Source organism: Takifugu rubripes, chromosome 13, assembly GCF_901000725.2.
Source record: "Takifugu rubripes chromosome 13, fTakRub1.2, whole genome shotgun sequence".
Taxonomy (NCBI): Eukaryota; Metazoa; Chordata; class Actinopteri; order Tetraodontiformes; family Tetraodontidae; genus Takifugu; species Takifugu rubripes.
Genome location: NC_042297.1, coordinates 5,018,113 through 5,038,337, shown reverse-complemented (window position 1 = coordinate 5,038,337; position 20,225 = coordinate 5,018,113). Strand labels below are relative to the sequence as shown.

General features: G+C 42.0%; 2 protein-coding genes across 3 annotated transcripts in view; both read left to right on the top strand.

Annotated features, from left to right (window-relative positions):
- Window positions 1-7,123, top strand: part of LOC101064329 (leucine-rich repeat-containing protein 49) — a 31,415-nt gene extending 24,292 nt beyond the window's left edge. The window contains exons 11-17 of the mRNA XM_029846553.1: window positions 470-645; window positions 1,307-1,402; window positions 3,246-3,480; window positions 4,021-4,206; window positions 4,343-4,452; window positions 6,132-6,285; window positions 6,377-7,123. Coding sequence (XP_029702413.1) covers window positions 470-645; window positions 1,307-1,402; window positions 3,246-3,480; window positions 4,021-4,206; window positions 4,343-4,452; window positions 6,132-6,285; window positions 6,377-6,592 — 1,173 coding nt within the window. The 3' untranslated portion in view covers window positions 6,593-7,123. The remainder of the gene's footprint in view (window positions 1-469; window positions 646-1,306; window positions 1,403-3,245; window positions 3,481-4,020; window positions 4,207-4,342; window positions 4,453-6,131; window positions 6,286-6,376) is intronic.
- A 1,796-nt stretch (window positions 7,124-8,919) lies between these two features.
- LOC101064110 (thrombospondin type-1 domain-containing protein 4) overlaps window positions 8,920-20,225 on the top strand; it is a 31,433-nt gene continuing 20,127 nt past the window's right edge. Inside the window, exons 1-7 of one of the 2 annotated variants that reach the window (XM_029846737.1) lie at window positions 8,920-9,127; window positions 9,621-9,668; window positions 10,896-10,968; window positions 11,873-12,195; window positions 12,979-13,390; window positions 13,945-14,047; window positions 15,047-15,183. In XM_029846737.1, the coding sequence (XP_029702597.1) occupies window positions 9,640-9,668; window positions 10,896-10,968; window positions 11,873-12,195; window positions 12,979-13,390; window positions 13,945-14,047; window positions 15,047-15,183 (1,077 nt within the window). In that variant the 5' untranslated portion in view covers window positions 8,920-9,127; window positions 9,621-9,639. Of the gene's footprint in view, window positions 9,128-9,620; window positions 9,669-10,895; window positions 10,996-11,872; window positions 12,196-12,978; window positions 13,391-13,944; window positions 14,048-15,046; window positions 15,184-20,225 lie in introns of both variants that reach the window. The other variant, XM_029846736.1, reaches the window with a different exon arrangement.

Here is a 20,225-nt window from a genome sequence, read left to right as displayed (position 1 = left end):
AGATCCTGTCCCCACCAGACCTGCAGCCTCACACAGATGGACCATATCAACCATACAGGTTATGTCAGTCACAGCCTTTAGCAGCATTACTGATTGCAGTTATGTGTCTTCGTGATTAATGAGCCTCATCAAAAAGGAAGGTTTTAAGTTTAGTGTTAAACATTGACACTGAGCCTGTCTACACTAATTTTGGAACCCCTCAGAACTCGTAAGACTGATTCTGGTCTGATTATAAGGGGTTACTAGATTGTATCGTGTCTGGCATTGCAGGTGCACACAGAATAAGCCCACTAAGGTAGGAGGATGAAGACCAAGAAGCCTTGTACTGTATATGAGGAAGAGGATTTTACAGGGAACTAATACGAGAGAAGCACCATCTCTTTTCCTGGTTCTAGTCAGCACCCAGACAGCACCATTCTCCTTCTAACTCTGAAACCCACCTGCCTCCCTTGTGTGTGTTGCCTTCAAGGAAAAGAGGCGTCTGGCAATTCGTAATGCAGCTCAGTTGTGGGAGGGTGTCCGAGCCTGTTTGGAGCTACCATCGACAAATGGATCGAAAGAAGAAGTTAGTCCAGAGAGCAGCCCTGCCCACAGTCCTGCTCAGACCAATGGCCTGGCACAGGATCCCACTCCAGATGAACTCAGGTAGACTCAGCAACACTGCATGCTGACAAAACCGCAATACGTTCACACTAGTGTCACTTTTCACCTACATTTATGTCCAGAGTTATTAGTTGTTATAATCTAAGCGTTTTGTTGTCATTGCACCATTCAAACGCTTACACAGCCAAAGCAACTCTTCTTTCTGCAAACATTCCAGTTTTGGCTTAAACATTTAAGATTAAGATTAAGATGTACTTTATTCATCCCCGTGGGGAAATTGAATATTTGAAATTGAATTTGAAAGCATATTTATGTTTCCAACAATAGCCAGTTGCCTACGATAGACTTTCTTTCATTAGCCATGTTTGCATGTTAATGACGATGAAGTAATCCGATTGCACAATTAATCAGAATCAGTTCAATGTGACATGCACAGTGAAGACTTGCCAAACTTGCTAAATACAGTAGAAGAAGAGGTGTTTCCATGTTTCCAGGTGGATCCTTCTCCTCATTCTGAACCTCTGCTGCCTCCTGTGATCAACATGGATCTTCAGCATATTGCAGAAATTTCCAATTTTTGCATTAATTCATATATTGCGACAATTATCTGTGTCCAGTAAATTTTGAAATTAATATTTTGGTCTGTTACAAAAATATTTTTGTCTTTTTGTTATATGTATCTCCTCTTTGTTGTTTTGATCAGAAGAATAAGCCCAGTTTCAGGACCAGAGCGACCTTCAGCTGGAACAGAGAATCGACTTCGTACCAACAGCCGTCCGAACAGCCCGCGAGACCCCAAGTAAGACAACAAGTACCGGTAGCTGTCCTACTTTATGTCTACGTACAGTGGTATCCAAAATCAGCACCTGGTCTGGAATCTACAACAAAAGCCATGAGATGTGTTCTTCAACCTCACTTTTGAGGTTTGGTTTCCTGAAGTACCCAAAGGAGTCTGATATCCATAGAATACGTTACTGTTACAATTTTTATTATGTTAATATGCATTCAGGATAATCCATTTAATGTCGCGATGGTAAATCTGGTAAAGTGTTATCCAACTGCTTCATTACCGCTATCATGAATTGCGAAATTGACCTTTTTGCTAACTTATCTGGGCAAGGAGCTCGGTTTAAGTTTATACTAAAGTTTATACCGTTCAAACAGGTTAGGGTAAGTTAAGGGTCTGTGTGCAATGTGGTATGAATTTGGTGTGGGGGAGGCTCAGATATTGGTGGGCAGCTGTGTCAAAGACTATTATTACATTAATTCTTGCCTCGTATCTCTTCCTTCTTTTAAAGCACATCAAGCACAACACTTACGTTTCTAGAGTAGTTGATGCAACATGTTGGCCCCATTAAGATGGGAATTCCTCAACAATTTAGACAGAGTAGAGAGCTTTTTTTGCTCATTGAGAAACCATTTCATGGTTTGGTTACCCCAGAATCATTTCAGGGACTAAACTTGGCACATTTTCACATCTGGATCCCCTCAGTGTCAGCCTGCGGGGAGTGTCTGTGTGGTGCATGTGGGTAATAAAGATAAGTACATACCTCTTTACCCCTGATCACGACAAAAACATGGTCCATTATTACTGCTTGAATTAACTAATAGGGAACATGTTTGGTTCCACACATTCACTACCACTGCATTAATTCATAAAAAGTCATTCTGCATTAACACATTTATTTTGACTGCCCTACCAAGTATATGTCCATGGTACATTTTATATAGTGCTGGTTGATAATGCAGTTATTGCTGCTTAGTTTAAAAAAAACAAAAACAACAATTATCACTGTTCAGTAATCGCACATGTAGAACCAGTCCTTGGGTACACTAGGTTAACTGGTTCCAGGCAACATCAATGGCCCTTTTCATTCTTTTATGTTTTATCCAGTTGACTCACATCTGATTTCCTTGACCTTCATTATTAATAAATCACAAAAACTTATTAAAACACTGTAATTTTCCACTTTCACATTTTGTAGAACTGCATATACCCTCTAGAAGTTCACACGTCTTTCAACAGTGCCAATATTTGATGAACATGGACTGACTGGTGTGGCCTTTTTAATGTTACTTGTCTACAGGCTCATGTTATTTCCCCACTTTCTTTAGTTTCTGAGACCGGTCCTCAGACTATATCTCATGCATATCATTTCTGCAACATGCCCCTTCTAGTCAGTCATGGCAAGAGTCTTGGGTTAGAGCTCAGTAATCAAAGGATTAGCTTTCTATCTTTCATCATATCAAAACTGAAAGGTTGTGAATATGAGCAAGAGATGATGAGTTTTTAGGTGGATTAAACCCAGAGTAGTAAACCGAATATCTGATAGTGGAACCTGAGGGATTATGTAAAACACATCTTTTTTTCTTTTTCTTTTTTTAATTACAAAAGCACAGGTTAACCATTACCAACAACAGTTGATATAGCAATAAAATGGTTGCTCAATAAAGAAGAGGAAGCCAGAGGACCAGATGGAAAAAGATCATTGTCTGGATTATCCAGGAATGGTGGCTTGTCTTTCTTTTTCTTTGGAGAACAAAAATAAACAAAAGCTCTTTGGATATTCTTCGCCTTTTAAAAGGAAACATACTCTTTGTGTTCTTCTGACCAAGACTGAGCAGAAATGCCTTTTTTGCAGGGTCGTGGAGACAGGAAGCAGCAGTGTTCAGAGCTTGTCACTTTCTGACAGTCACTTGGCAGAGCTGGATGGAGACACCCTACGTTTATTTGGACTTGGAGCCCTGGAGGCCCTGGAGAGGGGCTGGGGGGTTCAGACTGCCGCTGCCGTCACTGTAATAACCTTCCGCTACATCAGCTTTGACGCCATAGTGCCAACACTGCCACGGATAAGGGTCAAGTTCCCAAATTTATTGGTAATTTGAGCTGTGTGGGATAATATTCTTGATGTCAGTGTTTTACCTTTTGCTTTGGATGTACTCTTATTTGTCAAATGCATTTTCCTGTGTTACGCATTAGAAAGAACACTCATGTCACAGATTTTCAAGTGCCGTCTTAAGTTATGATTGCAAAAGCTGTAATATTTGATTTTCAAACATGACTGCCTGTATGTTTTATGTATTTCTATGCATCTATAGCAGTTTACTTTACTTTCCTGACAGTAGTCTGTGCTTCAAGATGCACTGATGTACCCAAATGCATCACAAAAGACGATAGCACACAGGATGCACAAACAAAAATTAATCCAGTGGTTCCTTTTTCATTTAACATTAGGTCATATTTAATGGTATGGTTTTAGAAGCTCCTCTATTTATGTCTGTGGAGGGCAAATCAAACATTTACACATTACACAAACCATGCATTTTCCTGAAAGTAAAATTCTAAAATCAAAATAAATTGCAATAATTTTAAACTGATGCAGCCAACTTTAAAGTCAACTCAAACTGTTTTTGTAGCACCTGATCTTCTTAGAAACCAACATCAACCGGTTGGTCCAGCTAGCAGCCCTGGCTCAGGTGAGGCGTCTGGAGCAGCTGACTATTCATCCAGAGGGTAATCCAGTGGTCAGTCTGACTCTGTGGCGTTCCTTTGTCATCTACCGACTCCACCACTTCAACCTTCAAAGGATCAATGGCCAAGAGGTTAGTAATATGTATGGCCAACCCTTAGGAATATGTCAGCAGTTGCATCGATCAATATAGTATAATGCATCATCAAATGACTTGAATGATACCATATTGTCTCTTACAAATATTCTATATCTCTGCGTGACCTCAGGTAACCATGAATGATGTGATTGCTGCGGAGCGCATGTTTGGGACTCTTGGACATATAGCAGCCACTGAAACACCACGTTGTCGGCTTCTCCTGCTGCTCGAGGAGTCAAGGTGGGATCTGTACTTCACATGATTAAATGGGGGGGTGCAGCACTACTGGTGCAAGAATGTGCCCTTTAATGTTGAATATTGTAGGTCGGAATGGTTGAAGTTTATGTGCCTGTATTCTGTTATACAGGTGTGAACATGCCTGACCGAGTAGTTTGCCTGTGTGTTGATTTTGTGAAGTTTATGCTCTTTGGATAGATTAGTGTTTGTCTTGTGCTTAGCAAAACAAGTCTCCTCAAAATCATTGCAGAGAGAGCAAGAGAGAGAGAGAGAGTGAGTGAGCAACAGATAGACGGTGTTTGTGTGAGACAGCAAGTGTGTATGTGAGAGAGCGAGGGAGACAGAGTGTGTGTGTGAGAAAGAGAGACAGAGTGCATGTGTGTCTGTAAGAGTGCGTGTGTGCGCGTGCGCACGTATGTGTGAGACAGTGCCTGGCACGGAGGAGCTGGTGGTATCAGACAGCATGTCTCCTGGTTGCGGTGGGTGTTGTGTTTTTGTCAGATCAAATATCTTTTGAAGAGCGCTGGTTGTGCGTCGCGCTGTAGTTTTGATGGATAGGAGGGATTTAATCCTCGGTAATTTGGCTGAAACAGGAGACGCTGATGTAAAATGTGTACATGTGGTTTAAGAAATGCAGACACAATGAAATATGAAGCCTGTTGAGCTGAGGAGTGATGCTTCAGCAACTTCACCTACTGAAGGATGGTGAAATAAATCAGACACTGTTCCGACTGATGCTGCAGCCACATGAAATTAATATGCTGGATCACCTGGATGGGAAATATCTTTGCTTTGGTATTTTCTTACCTGCAAACTTTGATAACTGCAATCTGATTTATACAGTGGGACCTCTACTTACGAACGTCTCTACAATGCGAAATTTTCAGGTTACGAAACGTCTCAACAGGAAAATATTTCCTCTTTACGAAAGAAATTTCAGGATGCGAAAGGCAAAAATACGCTACCGCTGCTACTCGCAGCTCGCGGAGTTTAGCGAACGCAAACTTGCTTGTAGCTGTTCTGCCATTGGTTATCGCTTAGCATCTTCCTGTAATCCCATTGGCTAGGAGGGACGTCAATCTGTACAAGTTTGTGTATCCCAGCGTCGCCTTCGTTTAACTACTTATTTATTGTATGTATGTTTGTCCATTAGATGACGGTGTTACCACAAGTGTTAACGTTCGTTGCGAGTAATGACGGCTAATATAAGATTAGCCTGTAATAAAGTTCATTTTGTTCCTGGAGAAGCCTTGCACTGAATTCCTACATTTATTGTGCGGTACTCTAATTGTAACATGTATTTGTTACATGTTTTGATGCATTTTTATGGTTTATAAAAAAATTATGTCCAACTTTTTGGGGGCTTGGAACGGATTAGGGCATTTACATGGAAAACGTGTCTCTATTTCTGGAACGAATTAATTTTGTAAGTAGAGGTCCTATTGTATAATATAATATAATATAATATAATATAATATAATATAATATAATATAATATAATATAACATGTTGGTACAGTGGAGCATCAGCAGGTTTTCAACTGATGAAATCATTTTTTGAACTTTACAGCCAGTTTAAAGCAATCGAAACATTTCTGAGATGTTGCTTTAAGGTGCTTTAAGCACCTCGCACACCACTACGATGACAGTTATCAGCCTCAGTCTGACTTTTACCCCCCACAGGAAGCGACAGCTACAGTTTCTGCTGGAGGGACGAGGGCGACGGGCAGGGCTGAGTCCAGAGGAGCTACGAGACAACGGAAAGCTGCTGGGGGAAGGCCTGAGTCGAGCGCTGTTCAACTACCCCAGCAGAGACTGTAGTGCCGAAAGCCCAGAGGTAGGAACCATTCTGGGCTGATGTCACTGATGATTTACTGGCCAACAGATACAGCAGCACACAGAATGTGGTTATTTTGTTCTCCCCACAGGAAGGCAGCTTGGAGTCATCAGAGCGCACCACCATGGTTGATGAGTACCTCCATGACCTGGTACAAAGAGCCTCAGACACCAATCTCAAGGGCGAGGCTCTCCACAAGCTCTGGCCCTCCATGTTTGCAGAGATGGTGAGAGACTGTGTGTTAGAGATGAAGGACAGAGCAGCCTTCCGCCGAGCCAGCCTTGCAAAGCTCTCCGACACCAAGTGAAGAGACCTGGGAGATCACACACATCAACACACGCATACACACTGACGTAGCTTGACCATGTACCGCCCAAGCATCTTCTCAGATTCCCTGACAGCAACACACCATCATTTAGCTCTGGTTTCCAGTTGCTGGGTCTTTGGACAGTGAAGCATGTCCCTCTTTGGCATGTGGGGAGCTCTTCCTTAGGTGGCTGACTGTTTTTAAGATGTTTGATGAAATTAGAAAAGCACCATGTTTGAATGTAGATGTTCTCAGTAATAAACAAACACTTGGATTCTTTACTGGTTGCAGCTGTATTATACTTGAAAACAGTGAACGGACATAGGACGGAGGCGGAGCATCCTTGGCACTTTAAAAGCTTTCTGAATGATGCCTGTCAATCATAACTGTCATCAGCTGAAACTGTCATTTTTCTCTGTAACCATGTTGTTTCTTACCGTCTCATAAAAAAGACGGGCGCTAACAAGGACCTTTCTTTACCACTGATTTTCTTTATTGTACTTAATATTAAAAGATTCTGTATTAACACTTAGTTTGCCGCTTTTCTGCTTTTTCTCCCTTTGTGGTTTTCTAGTCACATGTTTGGTCAGATGTTCTGAAGTACAAATGCTCTTGCTGCGTTTGTCGGCACATTACGCTTGAATTATTTCCCATCTGGAGGTGCAGCGTGGGGTTAAACCTGCAGCACTTTATCAGCACATCTGATAATGAAGATTGTCAGCTTTCTGCGTGTGCTGCATGTGTGTGCAAGCTAGGAGGTCCAGAACTTAGCATGGGACGTCTGGGTGTTATGAACTGAAGACGGAATGTCCCTGAAGGCATCACTTTTTCACCACCTGCTCCTGCTCCTCTCTCTCAAACCTTGCCAAAGATTTAACTCTTTTCAGAGACGTCTCAAAAGAACAAACCAGCGAACCAGAAGGCTCATGGTTGATAGATTTGTAAGCTCCGTTTCAGACAGGATATGGATAGAATTTAGTAACAAAATGCTCTTTTAACTTCTTTTAACAGTCATTACACTTTTCTTGTTTGAAGGGTTGGCCATGCTTGTTAACAATGAGACATTGTTTCTTGCGGTCTGTAGATGATAAGTGTGCTCCAGAGTTATTTTAATCTTTCAGTATTTTTACACATTTTACACATATTGTACACATCGACAAAGGGGAGACATTTTGGAGCTCCACCCACATAGAAACCAAATATCAATATAATGAAACCACAAAGTGATCCCATACAAATAAACACCCTCCTGATGAGAAATATTACACCAACAAACTCACGTTGATGTGAATTTTTCTGCGTGTTTGTTCCTGCACACAAATTGCTTCCCTTCCAGGCGGGCAAACACCCATTTAGAGCCAATGATGCCGGTAACGGACTTTATCAGGGCAAAGCTGAATGTCTGCTGTCACAGGTGTGTTTGAGCAAGTTTAGCAATCAACATTACTTCAGCTGAGAGGTGAGCTTTGCCATCAGAAACAGTGTGAGAAGCAGGAATTGTCAGACTTTATTATCCATACTGTAATTTAAAAACAATACATGCAAAAACTATAATAACTTTAAACCACAGCTTCCAGTCAGGAATTTGCACCTCGAGAAAATTGGGATTGGACCAGATACTGTATAAAAGAAAATGAATTGAATATGTGATGATGGTGTAATAGCTGTTGGAATGACCTGAATAACTGTTTCTCTAATTAAAAACTTTATGAGTGAAGAAGTTCATGAAGTCTCTAACATTGAGAGTGGTAGGAACATGGCTCCACACTCATGGTTCCTTTGGCTCAGACACAGGAAGAAATTTGGAGTTGTTCTTATTTTCTTCAGTTAAAGTAATTAGTTCTATCCTTGCTAAGGGACTTACCAGACACTCTTTCCAGACTGGATGATATGGATGTTTATGATGTTTAGGACACTTAGGAAATCAAATAATCACCTTCCATGATTTTACAAATCTCAGTGGACGTTATTCTGTTGCCCCCTGAACATATTTATAAAACAGCCAAACAGCAGCAGTTTTCCTTTCCACCCATTTTTCCATCATCAAGAATTTCTGGAAGTGTGGACGATTCACAAACTGGGATTAACGGCAGATCGTGAGCTGAAATAAACAGCACCGACAAAGATGTTTAGGAGCGCAGCCCCTAAACAGGCCATTTTATCTGTTAATGTTTGGAAGATTTGGAAGATCAGATTTGGAAAATAAAGCTGATTCTGATCAAAAGAAAATAATCATGGTTTAATTATTTTTTTCTAAAAAAAAAAAAAAAAAAAAAAGCGCGCACACACACACACGCAGGAAAATGTGTTTTTGACACAGCAGGGGGCGCGGCAGCAGTGTCTTAGTGACTTTCCAGTTTTCGGTAATTCTCTGTTAAGTTGTAAAAGCAGCAGCAGGCAGCCAAATGTTCGCTGATCCCATTTGTTATTTTCTAAACGCAGACTGATTCTCGGATTGAGTCTTGGACTGGTTCCTGTGACCGTGCGGAAAACCCGCGTTTGCACCTGAACGCAGCACAGCAGTCGGACGCACAGGTAAAGGAACTGCAGCACGAATAACTTTTAAGTTTCTTATTCAACATTCCTGAGATCGTTAACAGATAAGGTTAACAGATATTTTAGATAATTTTAAAAAGATAAATTATTAACAATTGTGCAGTTCATAAACTGCTGCTGTTTGTCTTTAATTTCTTTCTACACTTCCTGATTATCTTGCAAAGTTGTTGACTTTCACAGATTTATTGAAAGCCCTTTCCAATTTGGACCCAGGGCCTCTCTGTTGGGCTCACAGCCTTTTAACAGGGGGGTGGGTTCCTCATTAGAAGGGAGAGGTCAGAAGGGTCAACTCACATGGGAAAGTGAGCAATGGTGGTTGTCTTTTTCGAAGTCAGTGTCTTTAGTGACAATTAGACAGAATGATGCAGTGGGAAGGTGGAAAGCTGGGATGTTGACACTGGTGGCGTATTTATGCCTCAGACAAATGTAAAGTGTATATTCTCAAACCGTTGGCATTGTTGTTCTTTTTCAGTATACAGAACCCTGGAGCTATGAGGGGAGTCAATTTCTGGTTTCTGAGGTAAGGTCAGAGTTTTAAACTTGGATTTTTTTTTATTAACAATCTCCATAAACTATCTTATTGTCTTATATGTAGAAACTTTTGAGTTTTTTTTTTTTTTAATTTTAATAGTCAGCAGTTTGCCTTGAGGCAAGACAAGTTTATTTATTTAGTATTATTGACACACTATTCAGGCAATAGTGCTTAGAAGTGGAGGGTTCTCAGTACAAGCTCTGGGGACAACAAATCATGGAAGGTGTTCTAGTAGTATGGGGAGGTGCCAGGACTCCTACCTGGGCCCTGTGATGAGCTGGCGACTCATTCAGGGGTGTATCCTGCCTTCATCCACATGCAGCTGGGATAGGCTCCAGTGAAGGGATATAGCGGTCAAGATCGGAGTCTGTGATAAACACAATAATCTATTAATACATGTTAGCTTCACTTCTAAGAATTCAGAGGTTCCAAAAGAACTTCTGAGTTCACTGAAAGAAACATTACTGAGCTCTGACTAAATCAGGGGATGGATGGATCGATTGGTCACAAGTGGACCAAATTATCTTTTTGTAAAGATTTCTTGATTTTGTAAAATCTTGTATCCTTTAAAGCTCACAATAAGTAGATCCAGCAGATCCTTAAAAAAGAATAAATCAGTGATATTCATTGAGAGTAGTTGAACCGAATCTGTCTGGCACAACAAACATTCAACTGCTTAATCTGCTGCACTGATGGACACAATAGTATAAAAAAGTTTTCTTTCAGCTGCAAAATTCAACGGTTCCGAATTTATTTATAGCCGTTATTATTAGTGACTTAGTTTGAGGTAAATGTGACCATTCTGAACATGAAAGTTTTTACTTCTTTCTTTTTTCTTGACAGCTTTATCCAATGCCAGCTCCATATGGGTAAGGGGGTGGGGAGGGAAGTTGCCCTTAGTGAGTCGCCAGCTCATCCAGAGCCCAATGTAAGCATTTTGGGGTTAGGTACGTTTCTCAAGGTCACCTCAGCAGTGTTCTGAAGGTGTCCTGGCATCGTCCTCTGCTACCAGAACACCTACCAAGTGCTGCATGAACAAAGAAACCTCTGCTTCTCAGCCCAGTCACCTACAGACTGAGCTACCACAGCTTAATGTAAATAATTTTTTGTATAAAATTCTCCATTTCTTTATTTATTGATTGGATGAAGTGACTATAAATATGAAGAAAGGCATCACTTTGATTCTGTCCTCGCTGTACGTTCCTTCTTCTGTAGGATTCCCTTTTGTTCGCTGCTTTTGCTGTGGCTGGCGCTCCTGGAAGGCCAGAACAGCTCAGACCTCAGGAAGGTGAATAGACACCCCCCAAAAAATCAGGTCTCTTTCTTCTGATTGTCTAAAGTGCAGAGGTTGGTGTGTTACTGGCAGGCTGAAGGTTGCTAGATTCAATGCTGTGCCCTTGATTGTACCCTGTTGAACAAACAAACAAAGCTGTAAAGGTGTGAGTCTCCGAGCAATCTGTCTGGAACCTGATCAGCTTGCTGATCTGCTAACTAACTTGAGAGCAGAAGTTAAAGGCTCTGTCCATCACACTGAAACAGAGAGTTCTCACATCGGCTGTGACCTCCTGACCTCCTGACCTGTAGACCCCTTGTCCTGTGTCTGACTGACACATCACCTACCTGGCCAGGTTTGCGGGGTGTGCGTGGGGCGGGCTTTGATTACAGACTGGGAGCAGGAGCAGGAGTCGCCGAGATGGGGGCTCTGGCCTCCAATAGCAGTACGGACTGAGTGACGTGACAGGAGCTTCCTGCCAGCCCTGCTTCTGTATTCTCTTTCAATTCAGGAGATTTCAAAGACATTTGCTACAATACTGCTGGTGAGCAAGAGCTGCTGTAAATGGAGACAAAGTGCCCCCTGAAAGAGCAGCATTTCCATAATGCCAGTTTGGCACAGAACATCTCCAGTCAGATTCCTCAAACAAGCTAATAAGTTCCAGGCAATGTTGCTGCAAGGGAAAGAGTCAACTATGAGGAGTCAAGGTAGCCAGTATGGGAAAGGCTGCAAAATCAAGGCTTAAGTATGGTGAACAATGGTCCGTTTCATGGACACTGATGGGAGGAAGAGGGGCAGACCAGTCATGTTGATGAGACAATTATTTATTCAGGACCTTAATCCTGCAATATTAAAGCAGCATTGATGCAGGATTATCTGTGGCTTTGGTGGTGCTAATAGTAGCTCTTTTTTTATGTAGGTTGTTCAGACAGCAGAGCGCCAGCAGGAGTCCAGAGCAAAACTTGGAGGAATTCAGGGCTCCTGGGGTACATGGGGGACCTGGTCCATGTGCTCCAGCACCTGTGGGAATGGGATACAGCAACAGACCAGACACTGCCTGTCCATTTACACTCAACCACAGAACGCCTTCAGAGTTGTCAGCAGTCCCCAGCAGCAACCAGGGCTCATCATTTCAGCCCTGCGGCCTACCGTTTCTCTGCACAGCGATACAGACAGGTTGACCAACAGTCTCAGGCGGGAAGAGTTGAGCAAGGCAAAGCAGACCAGGCCTGCGGGACACAGGTACTTCATCATAAAATTCAGAGGATTAGGCTTTAGGCACATAATCACCAATGTGGTTTCACATATCCTGATATGTCAGCAGATATCAATGCTTGTTCAAATTTCTGGCTTGGACTGGTTGTAAAGTTTATTGTATGTTATTGTACTGTAAAACAAGCTCAAAACAGCCTCTACAAAGTAATCTGAGCATTTTGAGGCCTATTGAGCAAATATTTCCATACACAAGCTTACATTTTTGTAAGCTTTCAAAGAGCGGTGATGCTGTGCTGCATGCTGAGCAGGCTGACTCTTGACCACCATGGGGGTCACGTGACTACCCTGCAGGAAACAGAGTGAAAGACTCGCAGCTTATGCATGGCACTGTGGTCACCTCTTTCTTGTTGGGCTTTCCTCAGCACTGACAGCTGAATGATGGGAAGTTGTTTGAGTTGGAATGTAAAGACCCAAATACCAACAAAAGCTCCCAGAGGAGGGGCACAATGGCCCCACGGTAACCCGAGAAATACAGCTAGCTATCCCAAATAAAGATATTTACTCAAATACTTGGTTTTAGGGGGGTCTACGCAGAAATGCAACAGAGCTCTTTCTGAAAGATCATAACCCAAACAGTGTTTAGTATGAGTTGTAGAAGGGGGCTGTGTCTACTTTTACCGGAAATATTGCGTGTTTTTCAGAACGTCAAGTTCATTTGTAACTATTTTAAAATGATTGTTGCTGTAGTCCACAGATGGAAGTGCTCATCTGTAACCAGTCTGTAGCTTCCTTGTGTGTTTCTGTCCCCAGAAGACTCACTCCCATCATCCCAGGGATTTACGGCTATGGGAGAGCGCCTTATGTTGCTCCACTGCAGACAGATAAAGGTCAGAAAACTGGGAGGAACAGGCGGAGACGCTCTGCTGCGTCTGGAGCCCCCCACTTCACTCCAAGACTCCAGGGTGGCCACAGGTCAAACAGTTTTGACCTCTCCAACCAGTTCCATCCATACAGCGTGCAGCTCAAGACACCCCCCCACCAAAATAACCAAGTCTGGGCGCCTCTGTACCAGCCTGAGCCTGGGAGCCACAGCCAAGTCCAGCAGAAAGCACCATCAGGCAGTGAGGTGTATGGACAGCAGCACCAGCAGAGACCTTACAGCCCCCTGCCCAACTCCTTCTGTGCCGGGGAACATGCTCACTTTCGGATCTGCAGTAATCATGTAGGCAGATGTGTGTCATTACTGTCACCGAGTATTGATCCTTGCACATTTACAGAGCTGTTTATTTACTTAGGTTATTGCTTTAAAATCCAGCACTACTTGGTTTCAATTGTTCAGTATTTTACAGTGATTTGGAGTGAAATAATGTCTTAATTTAAAGCTATTTGATACCTAGACTGAATGCTTTACTGTGGCTCCAGTAGGAGATCATTTTGTTTTGGCTTTGACTTTTCTTATCTGATCCCAGGTTATGGAATCCATCATGCGCATTAGAATGAATTCAACAGTGTCAGGTTCTGTATATTGTCTGTGGGATGCGATGACACTGATACTGAAGTGAAGTAAAGCAGAGCAGCGGGTTGTTTAGAGATGGGGGTGAGGTAGAGAAGTCAGGGAGGTCCACTTTCACCAGAGAGATGTCGTAAATACTGCAGCTCAACTGCTTTTGTCAGAAAAACCTGGCCAACAAGAGTTAAAACAGTTAAAGAGAGAACTGCTGCACTCCATCAATGCCTCTGTATGTGTATGTGTTTGTGTGTGTGGTCCATCCTCAGGCCTGTCCTCCGTCCAACGGACACATAAGGGCGGCTCAGTGTTCATCATACAACCAGCAGCCTTTCATGGGGAGACTGTACGAGTGGGAACCATTCAGTGATGGTAGGCTGTATGTGTGTCCTAATACTAACCCATCAGCACAATCACATAAACCCACATTAACAACATGTCTGCTGTCCGTTCACCCTCTGATGTCCCCATCTATCACCAGTATGAGTATGAGTGTGTTGTGATGTAAACACTCCAATCCACCTGTTTATACGCACACTCATCCAGACAGGTGAAGTATCCAGGTAACCATCAAAACACCTGGACTGTGGTGTCTGACGGGAACAGCAACCTTATACAGATGTACATTATTACAGATGGAAAGATTAAATAAACAGTTAAACAGGAAGAGGATCTGACACCCATGTTGTGTGTATATGAAATACCTCCACAAAGGAGGATCGGAGGTCACTGATCAGGATTGTTGACCGTTAATTGGAATGAGCTTCTTCAAGATATTTTTTTAGAATCAAACAAACAAACCCTACATTCAAGTGCCCAATTCCTGACATCGTGGCAGCATTGATAACAACAGTTTTCAGTCTGTTTGCAACTTGATTTAGTGCGCCTGTATTTTCAGCAGTTTGTGGCTTAGGTCTGAGGAGAACTTTAGCATATTGTGGGCTGTTTTGTAGAATTGGGAAGTGTGTAGTGCTGTTCTCTGCACCACTGTGCAGCTAGAGAACCACACAATGGGTCAGTGTGGCCGCCGCGAAGGAGGGACACTAGCGGATTCTGGTGTCCCCCCTGAGAATCCTCAAGAAGTAAACGTTGGGCCTTCTTCAGCAGCTCAACCTTTATTATTTGAGGTTCATGACCTTTGTGTCATTTCAGTTTTATCATCTTAAAATGTCAACTTCTTTTAATGAAACAAATCTGGATTTTTGTGATTTTGCTAATTCTGGAAAAAGTAGCTTCTCTTTTTTAGTAAGTGAGTAAAATGGTGTTTCTATGTAAAAGCTTAAAGCTCTTTTTGTGCTGGATTGTGTTAATGTGGGGAATCTTGTCAAAAATATTATGTTTTCTCTGTTCTTTCTCACAACCTTCTTTCAGTTCCTGAGCATCAGCATTGTGAGCTCAACTGTCGGGCCGTCGGCTTCAGGTTCTATGTGAGAAAGTCCAACCAAGTGATTGACGGCACTCCATGTGGTCAGAATGAAACCTCTTTCTGTGTGGCAGGAACGTGCATGGTAGGAAACTGCATCAACTGTCTTCATTAGTAAAAAATGTTTCATTTTGCAGGAGTTTCAGTATAATAGGGCCATCTGAGCAGCCTGTGACTTTTTATTTTCATTAGCTTCAAGGTGGGTGTAAATTACTTGTATGGATAATAATGAGTTCTTTCTAAAATGATGACAAAATAAAACCATGCAGTATAATCACCTGGACATCAAAGGGTTTTTTTGTATAGATTTTGTTTGTATTGAGATAAAAATCTCTTTTGGATAAATAAATGAATAGATAAATAAATAAATGAAAGAAAGAAAGAAAGCATGTGGAAAAAAGAATATATTTCTCCAGATGTATAACATCTTTTTTTATTTTTTACAATTTTACCTGAGCATTTGAAGAAACATGTGATGCAGTGATAATTTTGGCCAACAGAGGGCAGAGAAGCACTATAGTGAGTGTTATTGTGCCTCAGCAGGATATCTGTCGTCTTCATATGGGACATATTTGTACGTTTGATTAATATACGTCGTAAAATATACTATGATTAAAAACAGTTGAAATAAAATGTTAATTTATGTTTTATCTGTTACAGTAAACATTGTTCAGCACTTTATCGAGAAGTTTCTATACAAGGATAGCTTAATTATACAGTCCACTAACAGTATGTTCTGGTAGACTGATTTAAAGCAAAAATTACAATGCTTGCAGCCCATCTTGCCATCAGCAGTTGCAATATGAAACAGAAAAGAACTATCAATCAATCGATCTTTATTTATATAGCGTCTGTTACAATCAAAATTGTTTCTAGGCGCTTTCCAGAATCCCAGGGCCTGACCCCAAACAAGCAACAGTGGCAAGGAAAAACTCCCCTTTAACAGGAAGAAACCTTGAGCATGACCAGGCTCATGTAGGGGGACCATCCTGCTTATGGGGAGGCTGGGTAGAGAGGAGAGGAGAAGGGGGACAACTATGGCGGTGATACCTGTAGAAGGCGGTGATACCTGTAGAGGAATACAGAGGGGGTGTAGGGGGGGGGGGCGGAAAAACTACACAAGAAATAACATCACTGATCTAGTTGGTGAGGAGGAGAGGAGAGGAGAGGAGAGGAGAGGAGAGGAGAGGAGAGGAGAGGAGACAATTTCCCAGTGGGGTGACAGAGGCCTGTCAGGTGATCATGTTTCTGGACCCCGGCAGCCTCGACCTACAGCAGCATAACTAAGATGTTAACCTAATAATTAGACGACCTCCTAAGTATGATAATTTGTCTGTCTAGGATAATAACTGGAACAACAGAATTACTGACAAACAGCTTTTTCAAAGAGGTAGGTTTTAAGTCTAATCTTAAAAGTAGAGATGGAGTCAGCCTTCCGTACCTGGACAGGGAGTTGGTTCCACAGCAGGGGGACCTGGTAGCTAAATGCTCAGCCCCCCATCCTACCTCTAGAGACTCTGGGGACCACAATTAGATCAGCAGTCTGAGAGCGGAGTGGTCTATTGGGCTTGTAAGGTTTCACTAGCTCCTCCAGGTTGGATGGAGCTAGACCTCTGAGGACCTTGTAGGTCAGAAGAAGAATTTTAAAAATGATTCTAGATTTAATGGGCAGCCAATGAAGAGATGCCAGTACAGGAATTATGTGATCTCTTTTGTTAATACCTGTCAGAACTCTAGCTGCAGCATTTTGGATCAACTGAGGGCTTCTTAAAGAGGTGTTTGGACACCCTGGTAATAAAGAAATGCAATAGTCCAGCCTGGAAGTAACAAATGCATGAACTAACTTTTCAGCATCATGCATCAGGCTTCTTCTACTCATAAAAATAAACCTTGTAGTTCAGATTTCTGGAACATGTTTAAATCAATATCATGTCCTACTGTACACTTCGACTTTAATACATTTCAGCTGCGTCTGAAGCTGCAGAACATGCAGGGAGATTTACTGTAGTGCTTAATGTGGTCTTGGTAGCATCTGGAGTCCATCTATAGTACTTTTTTTGTGAGCAGATTTGATAAATATTCTGTACAAGCCAAGTTGCATTTTGATGCAAACTTCTGTTTCATTCTGCTTTATCCTGTTGAGCAATCATAACAGACTAATATGAACGTAACATTTAAGAGGTTGAGAATGTTTTCTTTAAATAACTGAGCTTAGGAATCTAAATGAACTTTTTATGATGGAAGAACTATTGTTTTCCCTCTCATTTTTTTACCCAGCTGGTACAAACGTTTAACTCCTCAGTCAGCTTTTCTCATTCCACTTTAATGCTGACACATACAGACAGTCTCCTTCCTGAATGCTGCTGGGGTGTGTGTCTGGCTCCAGAGGCTCTGAAGAGCTGCTTAAAAAGGGCTGAGTTGCAGTCATTATGTCACCATTTTGTCTGCATTAAAATAAAAAAATAAACCCATTTGGTGATCATTCCTGCAACTGATGATGAGATACTACAGATTCAAACCCCGAAAAAGAGTGTTTGCTGATGAGAACACTGATTATTATTAACATTTGTGTAAAGTAGAACCAACCACAATCATTCAAACTAAAGGATAATCCAGAGGAGCAAGTGAGTGTTGGTAACAGGGCTGTTTTTATAAATAATGTGTTTTTAACCTTACACTAATGATGTAGCTAATAGTGGGGGGGGGGGTCTATGGAGTTCAATTAATGGCAAGACTTAACAAACTCAACATGGTTTACAAATGGCTCATGATTAACAAATCAAACAAACCTCAGTTAGGTTTCAAATCAAAAATACTCCATCAGGTTGAAAGACAATAGCACCAGAACCTATGCACATGGGTCACACTTCCCCACCTGATCAGTGTCTGCCTGCATTTTTCTAGGACTGGTCAGCTTGATTCCTAATGCCCAGTAAAAGACAGGGCCAAGTAACCCTCTACCTCCGCACTACCCGAGGCCACTTATTCATGCCCAGCTCCTTCTCTGGCTACTTTAATTGACCCTGAGGCACCTGCATCATAGATGAGGAGCTGCAGCACCTGTGGCTTGGCCACATTTATTAGCCAAGCTAGATATCTAGATACTAGAGCCTGTGATAGTCGTACTCTTGGCACCCTAACACATGAGGCCACTAAAATTCAAATGATACTTTATTACAACTACAACCTGACCATACAATTTCATAGACTGAATTCACCCCACCTACCATGAACCCTTGCAATGATTAGTCCTCTTGAACCTTTCTGGAGTGGAGCTCTACCTTTCATCAAATCTGCCTTTAGCCAGCTTCAGATTAGCCAGAGCCAATACCTTGCCAGACCTCTCCTGAATATACCGCAACTTCCATCAGGACCTCAGTAAGACTTAAGTCATTTCCCTGCCACCAGTTCAGCGTGCAATTGACCTTTGGTGTCATGCATCACCACCAAGGGTTATTTGTAACTACATCAATGAGTCCCTGACTGCAGAGAATTTTTCATCATTCACTCCAAGGACCTGGGCTCACACATCAGTTAAAAAGAGAAGAGGAAATGGCTGCAGCAGGCCATCCCAGCAGCTGAGAATCGTTTACTCTCCCCTCTCACACCTGGATGAGATGTAAAGGAGCTGTACTGGAATGCAATTACTTTCCATTTATTTCCTTCTTGAATCATGCTTTCTACAGCAGTTTCAGACAAATATAAACCTAACTTTACAACTAATACAATAAACCACTTGTTTATGAAACTTGTCAATTATAATATAATTAAAAGAACAAGAAACTGACTTTGGTGCGAATGAGGAACAGGAGAAGCTGGAGACGTGAAGTGAAAGGCTCTGTGATCTAAAGTGAATAGGCAGTGTGACTATGTCCACCTGACACATCTATGAACACACCTGTAGCCACAGGCTCGTGTGGATACTTTGAGCCTTCAGCAGCACTGAGGGAATATACAAAAATCGGTCTAGCACTTGACTACAAACTACAGGTGTAGTTCATATTTTTATGATGTACATAACCTGTGTTTTTTCTTCTTTAGTATTAAATAACTACAACTTACTGTGGCAAGAGAAATATTTCCTAGTGGTCTCACATGAAGATGTCTTGCCACAGCACATTCAGGGAATTTCACGGAAATGCCAGCGAGACACCAGCCAGACTGGGGTTTTTATTACATGTGGTTTCTGCAGCCAGCATAGCAGAATGACAGTGAAGGGATCAATCCCAATGCAGACATGACAGATTATGTTAAATTATATTTAATGGAATTAAATGCAGTAAGCATACAGGCAATGGGAGACAGTGGGACTTCATCCAGCAACACGTGGCCCCAAGACTGAGGCAAGACAGAAGATACAGGGTAGGGAACATAGTAAGGAGCAGAGGCAGAGACATGAAGGAGGCATGGAGGGAATTAGAGGTGGGAATGAGAGAAGGAAACAGAGTGGGGGAAACAGAGAACGATACAACGAGGAGCATAGGAGATAGATGTATCAAGTCTATCTGTCTGTCTGTCTGTCTGTCTTTCGAGATTGTTTATACATTATCTATCTCTCTCATTCTGTATTTTCTTCCATTTTTTGCTTTCTTGACTCTATAAATGAACTCAATCTTGACATGCAGATAATCCAAGAAAAGACATAATACTGCAGCAGCCCTAAAAGGGAGCGCTGGAGCGTGACACTTCTTTGTGTACTTGTTGCTGCTGAGTGAGAATTTCAGTTGGAGGACAGTGAAGTCAAATTGACAATAAAAAGTTAAGAGGAAAAGAACACAATAAGTTGATGTCTCAGTGTCTACAACAGGACCTCTACAACCCAGTCCAGTTAGTCCAGTAAGATCATGAGAAAAGACTTGACCTGAGACCTCCATCCTCAGTATTCATCACCAGTGGCTTAGAGCACAGAACAGCTATGTGTAAAAATATTAGCACCTTCAGACTCTGGTCCTCTACCAGAGGCCTGGGAGTCTGAGGGTTCTGCACAGGATCTTAGCTGTTCCTAGGACTGCGCTTTTCTGTACAGAGATATCTGATGTGATTCCTGGTATCTGTTGGAGCCATCTACTCAGCTTTGGTTTTACTGCCCCTAGTGTCCCAGTCACTACAGGGACCACTGTTGCCTTC